The sequence below is a fragment of the Corvus moneduloides genome, chromosome 25 (assembly GCF_009650955.1).
Source record: "Corvus moneduloides isolate bCorMon1 chromosome 25, bCorMon1.pri, whole genome shotgun sequence".
Classification (NCBI taxonomy): Eukaryota; Metazoa; Chordata; class Aves; order Passeriformes; family Corvidae; genus Corvus; species Corvus moneduloides.
The window spans coordinates 1,740,193-1,750,099 of record NC_045500.1 but is presented as its reverse complement, the minus strand read 5'-3'; the positions used below and the strand labels follow the sequence as shown (position 1 = coordinate 1,750,099).

Sequence of the window (9,907 nt, the reverse complement as noted above, 5' to 3'; positions counted from 1 at the left end):
TGTTAATAATCAGGAAAAACGTTGGGTTCGGTGTTTTTTTCAGTGGGACAAGTCAAGGAGTAAACCCAGCTTAATTTGAGCTCAGCCCAGGGATGATCTCTGTGTAGAATAAGCAGCACTTTGTTGGTGAGGCAGTGCCTGAAGTGATTTGGCATCATCCTCCTGATGCAGACCCTGGAATACCAAGCATCTGGATGGGGCAGGCTCACAAACAAGAGACTGCACATGGAGAAAAGCAAGAAGAGGGGTGTGTGATCACTGTGAGGGGGGCTGAGCCCAGTCAGGACATGGCACAGAGTGGCCACACAGGTTTTGCACGTTTTTATTAATAAAATGGCCGATGGTGAAGAATTGACCCCGAAAACCATTTGGCCAGGGCCCTTTGACTGCTCCTCGCCCCTGCCTCCGTTGGAAGCAAACCTATGGTGGCAGTGAGCCCCCGGGGCCGTGCCCGAGGCTGGGCTGCAGCTTTGCCCAGACGCGCTCCCGATGTGCCCCAGCCTCTCTCCTCCCTCTGGGCTTGGGGCGGCTCGCAGGGGGCACGTCAAAACTCCTTAAACCTGCGGGGAGAGGAGAGAAGCGAGCGGCTGAGCGCGGAGAGCAGCGTTGGGATCGATGGTGGACACGGCGATGCTGCCAGAGATGGGAAGGGAAAACAGCTCTGCCCCATCTGCACCACAAGGAGGAGAAGCAGGCGCAAGGAGGAGATCCAGACACTGTTTTGTCTCTGGCCAAAGCTGAAATATGCCTAAAAATCCTACGGCATTTGTGCCTCTTCTCTGCAAGCTGCTCCAGAGACGCTTCCCAAAGCCCTAAAGACATTGCAGTAGTTCCACAAACCGAGCCAGCTGCTTCCCCCAGCAGAAACCAGCTGGAATTTGGTGCAAACACAGATGCTATCAACCCCTCCAGGACAGTCCTCATCCTAACCAGCCCCGGTACAAGAGAGCGGAGCCCGACAGCCCTCCACCGGCAGCCGGAGAAGGAGATTTGGGCCGCACTTACCGCAGCACGAGGCCCAGACTATTGGTCTTTCACCTGCAAACACAAGACATAAGGGACGAAATGTTCGCAGGGGGTCAGGGTGTGGCAGCCCCACTGCCAGGAGCGGCTGTGGCCCCTTCCTCTAGGTGTCACATGGAGGGTGGGTGGCAATCAGAGCCAGGCCAGTGCTGATTTGGAGATTATTTATACACTCGCTGCAGTGATTCGGCTGCAGATTTGATTAGTGAGCCCTGGCTGCATGTAATCAAGCTCAGTAGCACAGGTGGGCAAAGCCTTTAAATTCAGCCATTTCAAGTGCATTAATCAATCCCAATCGATTGGGCATCTGGGCTAACATCTCCTAAGTCAGCCGGAGACAAGGATGCACTGCCCAGCCACATCCCCCTCTCCCCACTTCTTCCCACCCCACCACCCTCCCGGACTCTTCCCCAGCCATTGCAATTTGACCCTTTGATTCCCAAATCTTGATCTGGGCCCTAAATGATTGGGGGAGTGGCTATTTCTAGGCTGAGCCTGCAAAGTGAAACTCGGAATCAGAACGAATCAGGCTTGTGTTTGCATTTAATCCTCAGGGCTCAAGTGGAGATACTTACACCAAGCTACTTCCCATCCATCACTGACTCTGTTAGCTGCACACTAGAGCTACAAAGACACAAGGACGGTGTGTTTAGCACCCCAAGTGTTTTTTGAGGTGCAGATGGCTAAAATCCCCCAGGTGCTGCCTTGGCTCAGGGTGGAAATGTCTCTGTGGCCACAGGAGCGAGACATCAGGCAGACGGCTTGGCGAAGCCCGGGGCGATGCCCACGTGAAGATGCAGCAGCAACAGCAAGGGATAACAAACATCTTTCTGGAGTGGCAATGACGCCGTGTTTTGGCATCGTGGGACCAGAGGCTGCCCCAGGTTGGTAACTACGTACCCTCTCTTCCTCGCCATGTAGCCACACCAGCCACGGGCCTCTTTGACCACCACACGAGCAAGGAGCTGCAAGAGGAAGGGTGGAGGATCACTGCAAGGCTGGTGGCACTGCAGCCTCCAGCCTTGGCATGAGTATTTCCATCACTCATCAGGAGATCAACTCTACAGCTCTTCCTAGCAAAGAGCCTATGAACTAAATCTGTGCGAGGAGGACGTTGTTGGGAAAAGCCAAGTGAAGGCAGAGGTTTGGAGTCGATACAGGCCTTTGCAGTTTGCCCTGTGCCCGGATGTCTTCTGAGAACCATCTGTACCCTCCACAAGTGAGCAGGCAGCTAAAAGGGAGTGTGTGAAACCCCAGGGTAGAGAAAGGAGTCCTACTGAGGAGAGACCTACCAGACAAGCCAGGACATCAGCAGCTATCAACATGTAAAAGACATTATTCCAGCCCGTGGGAGAGATGAGCCCAGCGAGCAGCGGCCCCAGTGCAGCACCTGCGAGGGCACATGAGCCACATTAGCCCCTGTTCCCCTCCTTGAGAGGGCACCGAGACACCCAGGAACCAGCATCCCCTGGCCATACACACCAACGGATCCCGTGCCGTCGATGATGGCCGTGACAGTCGAAAGGGCTTTGGCATTTCCTTTGAGAGATTCATGGGTTCCCTGTAGGGATGGAGGAATAAAACATAAGGAGCAAAAGCAGCTTTGGGATGCACAGCTGGCAAGTCCCAGAGTGAAGCCGATGTCCCAGGCAGCACTTTCCATGTGTCAGACCCAGCCACAGACGGGAAGACCAAACTCAAATGCTGCCTGCAGCCAAACCATGGCAAAACCCGGATCGCCAACAGCGGGCAGAAATTCCCAGGGGATTTGTCACCAAATATTTCCACTCTGCTTGTGCTCAGAGGGAGATGCAGCAAAACTGAAACACAGTCGTGTGGCCAAGGTGAAAAAGCAACAGGAAAAACCCCCGTGTTTAAGGGAGGGCGCAGAGCGCAGCACCAGGTGTGAGAGCTCTGCCCTTCTCCACTGGGCTTCAGAGGCATTGGAAAACAAAAGTAAAATGCAAAAATCCCAGCAAAACATCCCTCTGGGAAAGAGGGAACAGCCTCTGGGTGTGCAAGGGCAGCATGGCGGGGTCTGAGGTGCACCTCTTACCAAATCTGCCGACACCGCTGTTGTGATGAGCGCGTAGGGCCCATTAACCAGAGCACCACAGATGATCAGCATCGCTGCAGAGGTACCCGGGAAGAGATTAAATCTTTAGGTGCAGGGAGCAGCAGGACATTGGATCCATCATCCCCAGCTGTGCCACGCATCCATCTCCTGTGCATCTTCATTTTCCCATGGAGATCCCACCCAGCAGGCAGTGAACACTCATCCAACACCACCCTCCCCCAAATTCAGCCTAGGAGCCTGGCTCAGGAGGAGGAATAAAGGCAGGTGAATCCACAGTATCTTCCATCACCACTTCAGTGACAGGAGCAGGCTGCACCACGGAGCTCCTTACCTATTGATGTGCCAATGCCGTTCTGACCGATGTGGTTATACAGGAACAGCTGGAAAAGAGACACAAGGAGAAGCAGTTGTGGCTATTCCAGCTGTTCTACCAAGACTTTTCCTTGCAGCAGTACCCTGGGGATGGGATGGAGAATGTGGGGACCTGAATTACTGCTGGTGCCAAGCGCCAGCTGAGCTGGAGGGCTGAGTGCACCCCTGACGTCTGCATCCCACCGATGAAATACCTGGCAGCTGGCAAACAGAGGTGCTGCCACGATTTATGGCCACCGAGGCTCTGCTGCCTCCCATGGCTGCAGCCAGACACTAATTTGCCCCCATGGTGCTATCAGGGCTGTGGATGTGACCCAGCCCCTCTGCTTCCCAGCGTGCTCCAGCAAGGCTCCCATCCCCGAGCCAGCCAGGATGGGATTACAGCTAATTAGCCCCGTTGTGGAAGCAAAGCCAAATGAGCTCTGTGCAGGTGCTTGGGAAGGACGTCCAGGCCAAGCTCCAGCAGAGCATGAGGCCATTGGCATGGGGGCTTTTGGGATGAAAATCAAAGAGACAAAAGCTGGACCGGCTCAGTGGGACCCCCAAGGCTTTGAGCAGAGTTATGGCAGGATGGGAAAAAAAAAAACCTACAGGGCTTTTTTAGTTGTCACGGTCTCTGTAATCCCCTCCCAGCCCCTAGAGCTGGACATCCCTCCCAGGAACATCTGGGCGCATGAATCAATCCCAGCTCTCATCTCAGCCGAGCGCATGACCAGCTTATCCCGGGAAAAGGAAGGCAGCTGTGACTCAAAGGAGCCGGAGGATGGCAACCCCTCGTGACAGGTTTGGGGCCCGCGTGACAGCTCACCATGGGAGCGGCGACCACCAGCATCACGCAGCACGTGGTGGCCCTGCCGCCAGTGTAGTCAGAGATGAGGCCAGCAAAGATCCCCCCTACAAGAAAGAGTCACAGGTGTCAGTCACACCACCCCAAAGGCAGAGCTTTGCCCTGCTTTGGCCCCAAATGCAGCGTGATGCTCCTTCATCCCCCATCTTCTGACCAGTACATCCCCAAGGTTAAACACAATAATATCAGAGTGAAGAGCTTTGATTTATCCCTTCCACTTCCTCCCTACAGATGGTTTCTCAGCACTTCCATGCAGCTCTGGTCTCTTCCATGCTTGCAAAGTGTAGGGAAAGAAGTGCCTGAGCAAGCGAGACCTGAGGAAAGAGGCTGTGATGGTCATCAAAACAAATGGATGCCAAAATAAAATTGAGGGGTGTTTGCTGCCTGCTGAGTGCTGTGAACACTGAATAAACCTCTCTGGGGAAAGAGATGGTGTTGCCTGTAGGGGGGGACCAGCCAAGGCTGGTCAAGGCCAGGATTGTCCCTAAATCATCCCTGATCCACCTCCTCCACCTGGGTATGTTGACGAACCTAAAATACCCCCAACATCAAAGAGGGTCGACAGGTCCCCGGCTTCCTTGGCACCGAAATGAGCTATGAGGGAGAAGGGAAGAGAAGAGTGAGGAGATGCTTCTTTCGCAAGGCTCGCTCCCGCCTCGCTGTCCCTAAAACTCACCAACGTTGACAATGTAGAGGGGCAGCCAGTAGAGGAAGGTGTAGCTCACCAGTTTGGCAAAGAGCAGGCACAGGGAGAACTCCACCACACCCTGGGAGGAGAGGAGGAGACATCAGAGGAGCCTCCTCCTCCCAGCCTCCTCCGGATGGTGGGTTTTGCCCATTTTCTGCCCTGTGGACACCTGTTGATCATCTGAGCTGCTCTGGCTTTGCAGCACTCACAGGTATCCGAAGTGCCCCAAGGAAGCTGATGGCTTCGGGCTCCTCAGCTGGCTCCTTGGGGCTGTGGGAGTGATCCGCACTGCTCTGGCCTGAGAGGCTGAGTGGGCCCTCGTTGGAGGTGACTGCTTCAGGATCCTTCTCACTGATGGTCACTCCTCCAGGATCCTCGTCATGAGCCATCTAAAAGAAAGCCAAAAGCAGGAGAAGTGGCTGTCACAGCTGGAGGAGGCTGAAACATTGGATCTGGGGCATGACCCAGAGGATGCTCACAGTGGAAGAGCAACAGCCATCCCCTGTGACAACTGAACATTGTTCCAATTCCTGCCATTACAGCCTGATGACCCAGTTGCACCCTGAGTGACACCCAGCCCAGGACAAGCCCGTTGGGAATCTGTGCGACTCACGTGATGCAGAGGTGGACTGCAGTCAACATCTTCAGGATCTGCAGGGAGAAGGAATGCCCTGTGAGAGCCTGGACCAGCCCCACTCCACCTGCTCTCCCTCCAGCATCTCGCAGGGGCTGGGAGCCTCCAGGTGTACGCTGCGTCTCTGGGTGCTTTCTTCCCCAGTAAAAACCCAAAGGACTTCCCAGATATTTCCTAGAAAGACAGGCTCAGGAGTGACTGGTACAGGGGATGAGCCTGCCTGGACGACCCCAGAGGATGCTGAGCATCCCCATGGTGGTCAGATCCACATCCCTGCTAGCCATAGGTTGAAAATAAGTATTTGGGGTTGCCAAAAATGCTTCGAGATGGGCAAGGTGGAAAACTGTATCTATTACAGCAGTTGTCTGCTGTGCCTCAGATCACAGCACTCACACTCCACGAGGAAGAAGAAGCAGATGATGCCCACGGTGGTGATGATGATGCCGGGCACAACGAAGGACAGGCCCCAGGCAGAGGAAACCCAGGCGCCGGCGATGAGCGACCCTAAGATGTTGCCAACGGAGGTGTGCGAGTTCCAGATGCCCATGATCAAACCTCTCCTGGTGGGGACACAGCCGGGTCAGTGTCACTGGGGGGGCTGCCAGGGTCAACAGGGACCAGGACTGGCATGGGACACATGGAGAAGAACTCACTTTCCTTTCCCAAACCAGTTTCCAACGCATGCCACGACCGCAGGCCAGCCAGTCGTCTGCACCAGCCCATTGCAGACCTGGCAAGAGATGGGGAGCATCACCCAGCAAGCACCAACTACAGCCACGGAGCCCTGCACTGTTTTGGGCAACTGGGCTCGAAAATAGCCACCCCTATTCCAAAGCTGTTAAGAAAACACTGGGTTTGTTTGTTTTTTTCCCTGCTGGGGCAGTCCTGGAGCCATTTGCATCATTCCCATGGCTAAACTGGGAGTGGCTGGTGTTGCCAAACCAGCTGCCCGCACTGCTCGGAGATGGGCACACCCGGTGGTTTCGACGCCCACACCACGCACAGCCAGGTTTTGCGGGGAATGAAAATGCTCAGTGATCCCCCGCTCAGAAACAGGGCCACCCTAATCCCTGAAGGCCACTGGAAAACTGGGATATGATAGTGATAAAGCCTGGATATCCTCCAGCACAACACACCTGCACAACGATGAAGTACCAGAGGACATGGATGTCCCAGAAGTAGCCGAGGCCGAAAAGTGCAGTGAAGAGCCCACTCAGCACCATTCCCCCTGACAGGTAATAGCGCAGAGGGAGGCGCTCCCCAAAAATGCCACTGCAGAGAGAGGGAAGAGCACAACAGAAGCTGTCACGGGTGATGCCACCAATGGGCATTATCACACTGAGCCAGTACCCGAATCCTGAGCGGATCCCTGGCTGCTTTCCCATTAGCATGACCCCATCCCAGTGGAAACCAGTTTCCGGCAGACTGGTGCAAACTGGTGTGTGGAGGGAGGCCCTGGGTACCTGATAAACATCCCGATGGCGTAGGCCACCAGGAAGGCATTATCCAGCGCCCCAAAAAGCTCCTTGTAGTTGTCCCCATCTGGAAAAAAAGATGGGGGTTACTATTATTGCGATGGTTTATTAGGGCCACCTCAGCCTGGCCCCCACCTTGTGTCCCCTCCCCATGGCTGCTGGCTTGGTCTTGTCCCCCAGTCTCAAAAGCCTCATCTCCATGGGGGGTTCTGGCAGCATGGCCAGGTGCCATCAGCATTGGCACCTGGTCCTGTCCTGGATTTCACCACCCGATGCTGCCCTTTGGCCCAGGGGCACAGGACAGACACTCACCACTTAATCACCTCCGGGTGCCTAACGAGCAGCTGGCCCCCTGCCAAACCCCAGCCATGGCCTGGTTTTAGGGAATGGGGGAGCCCAGCTCAGCTGCCATGAGCGTGAGTTTTGGGGTGCTTGGGGGGGCTCAGCCTTACCAAAGGGGGCCCAGCAGCACCATGTGCTGCTGTTGGAGTCATTGTGGGGGTTCAGGCCCAAGGCTGAGCAGTTGGGGTGCAGCTGGCTCTGCAGAGAGAGAGAGAGGGGGTGAAATTGAGGTGCTGTCATCACCCCCCTCCCTCTTGTGTCCTCTCCAGGTTCCCTGTCCCCACAGCTGTGGTGAGGCTGGAGCTCACCTTGACGATGCTGATGGGTTTTCGGGAGAGGTGGTAGCTGGTGTAGGAGAGGAAGGTCAGTACCAGAGTCAGCCCCCGATAGCTGTGGGAGGAAGGAAGCAGTCAGGGTTTGTGCGACAGGGATGGGTGGCCTCAGCACCCAACGGGACTCTTCTACTGGATTGGTGACCCAAACCAGCTCAGCTGAGCTGGTCAGGAAGTGAACAGCCCCCCCAAAGCCCAGGACGCGGCTTAAAAAGATCAGCTGAGTTTTGTGAGGAGCATAAAGCAGAGTTTCCAGCTCCTCAAGCAGTTACATCGGGGTGAGCAAGTGCCTTCCTGGTGTCATGAGTGGAAACTGCGCTGATTCATCATCACCCCCGGGGTTAATCAAAGATACGCTGGAAAAAAAAAACGCAGGACGTGGGATGCCCGAGGCAATACCAGCTCCCCTTCCTCCACCAAATAGCCATTTCCTCCTCTTTGCTTGGATTAAATGCAGGGAAATGGGGGAGTGTGGGCTCAGGAAATGGGGATGCTGCTCCCATCAAAGCTGATAGATAAAGCCTGGAGAATCCCAAGTAGGATCTAGCGCTTTCTGGAGTAAGATGGGCATCTCTGAAGGAGCTCTCCTGCCTTCAGGAAGGGTTTTATGACAGCACAGAGGATGCAAGTGATCAGAGGCAGCTGCAGCACACAGACATGTCACGGGGTTGCTCCAAGTTTAGAAAAAAACAACAACCTTTTTTTTGGTGGTTTTGGCCCATCCTGATCCTCTTTGCAGTTTCACTTCTCCCTGGAGCTGCAGCAATGACGGGCACCCTGCGAATCCAGGGCAACCCCCTGTGCTGGGGTGCCGGCTCCAAGGCTGCACTGTGGCTGAGAAATTGCTGCTTCCCACCCCAAAAAATGAATAAACCACCCAAAATCACTGCTAGTGACCGCAGGGCTGATCCAACAGGAGCAGAGAGGCCACAGTAGGGAAGGGGAAGATAAACTTGTCGTGCAGTGCCTGCCTGGGCCAGACACTCGGGTGTTGGTTTTTTTTCTTTTTACTCTATGTGTTCTGGCAGAGAAAATTCCAGCTGATGGAAAACCAGGGGGAGTGCTTGGCAATGGGCTTCCAAAAAATCCAAATATTAATTGAAATTAAATGGGCAGAGGGCCCATCACCTCGTCAAAAGAGAAGGCGGCCGGCAAGGTCTCTGTGTTGGCCACATCACACTGAATTTTGAGCCTGAGGGCCTGAGACATCTGGAGGCTGACGGGTGCTGCTGCCCATCTCAGGGTTCTCCCCCACTCCTGGGCCGAGTTCAAAGCCCTGAGCTGCAATTGTTGTGGGCTGACCCCATTTCACAGTGGGTCCGGTGCCTGAGGGCGATGCTGGGCCCTGGGTGAGTGGCCCCCAATCCTGTGCAGGTCCCCACCCCAGGTCTTGTCCCCATCCTGGTGCCGGTCCCCACAAGAAGTGACCTGCCAATCCAAGTCTGGTTCCCGTCCCAGTGTCAGTCCCCAGACAAGTGGTCTCCAGTCTGGCGTTGGTCCCAGTGCTGGCCCCCATGCCGGTGCCAGTCCGTTGGTCCAGGGTCAGTCTCCATCCCAGCGCCAGTCCCTATGCCCAGGGCCAGTCTCTATTCCAATTCCACTTCCAGTGGGTGCCAGTCCCCAGTGGAATGACACCCCCTCCTCCCTAACCCAGGGCTGATCGCTGCACCGGTTCTGGTCCCCATCCTGGTGTCGGCTCCTGTGTCCAGGGCCAGTCTCTATTCCAGTGCTGGTCCACGAAAGAGTGAGCCCCGTTCCAGAGACTGTCCCTATCCCGGTGCCGATACCCTCTCTGCCCGATGTCAGTCCCTATCCCGGTGCCAGTCCCGATCCCGGTGACAGTCCCGATCCCGGCGCCGGTCCCTTTGTCCCGAGCCAGTCCCGATTCCCGTGCCGGTCCCTACGTCCAGGACCAGTCCCGATCCCTCTGTTCAGAGCCGGTCCCGATCCCGCTGCCGTCCCCCCCATCCCACTCCCCGATCCCGCTCACCGGCTGTCCCGGGGGAGGGCGCGGAGCAGGCGAACCCCGGGGGCGAGCGCTGCCCTCATGGCGGGCGGAGGCGGCGGCACTCGGGCACCCCCCGGCTCCTTTTCACCGCCCCCGGGGCCGCCGCTCC

At 56.0% G+C, this 9,907-nt stretch overlaps 1 protein-coding gene across 4 annotated transcripts; it reads right to left on the bottom strand.

Annotated features, from left to right (window-relative positions):
• Positions 1 to 298: 298 nt before the first annotated feature.
• SLC37A2 (solute carrier family 37 member 2) lies at positions 299 to 9,887 on the bottom strand. 4 transcript variants are annotated; one of them, XM_032133635.1, is made up of 20 exons: positions 9,781 to 9,887; positions 7,767 to 7,848; positions 7,569 to 7,656; positions 7,105 to 7,183; positions 6,778 to 6,913; positions 6,295 to 6,371; positions 6,035 to 6,201; positions 5,621 to 5,658; positions 5,217 to 5,396; positions 4,996 to 5,086; positions 4,851 to 4,913; positions 4,281 to 4,366; positions 3,432 to 3,480; positions 3,080 to 3,153; positions 2,506 to 2,584; positions 2,316 to 2,413; positions 1,924 to 1,988; positions 1,599 to 1,647; positions 1,006 to 1,038; positions 299 to 560 (listed from the first exon to the last, which is right to left on the bottom strand). In XM_032133635.1, exons 1-18 carry the CDS (start codon positions 9,837 to 9,839, stop codon positions 1,605 to 1,607), a joined length of 1,554 nt encoding a protein of 517 aa, XP_031989526.1. In that variant the 5' UTR covers positions 9,840 to 9,887; the 3' UTR covers positions 299 to 560; positions 1,006 to 1,038; positions 1,599 to 1,604. The 4 variants fall into 4 exon arrangements, with proteins under 4 accessions (XP_031989526.1, XP_031989528.1, XP_031989527.1 ...); XM_032133637.1 differs by lacking the exon at positions 1,599 to 1,647; XM_032133636.1 differs by lacking the exons at positions 1,006 to 1,038; positions 1,599 to 1,647.
• Between the last annotated feature and the right edge of the window lie 20 nt (positions 9,888 to 9,907).

What these genes read in the sequence shown, in the direction of transcription:
- SLC37A2 (XM_032133634.1), bottom strand. Translation starts at nt 9,839, where the DNA reads ATGAGGGCAGCGCTCGCCCCCGGGGTTCGCCTGCTCCGCGCCCTCCCC. An exon ending in AACCCATCAGCATCGTCAAG is followed by an intron (nt 7,657 to 7,766) that starts GTGAGCTCCAGC and finishes CTCTCTCTGCAG; the next exon opens with AGCCAGCTGCACCCCAACTG. An exon ending in GTGCTGCTGGGCCCCCTTTG is followed by an intron (nt 7,184 to 7,568) that starts GTAAGGCTGAGC and finishes CTTTTTTTCCAG; the next exon opens with ATGGGGACAACTACAAGGAG.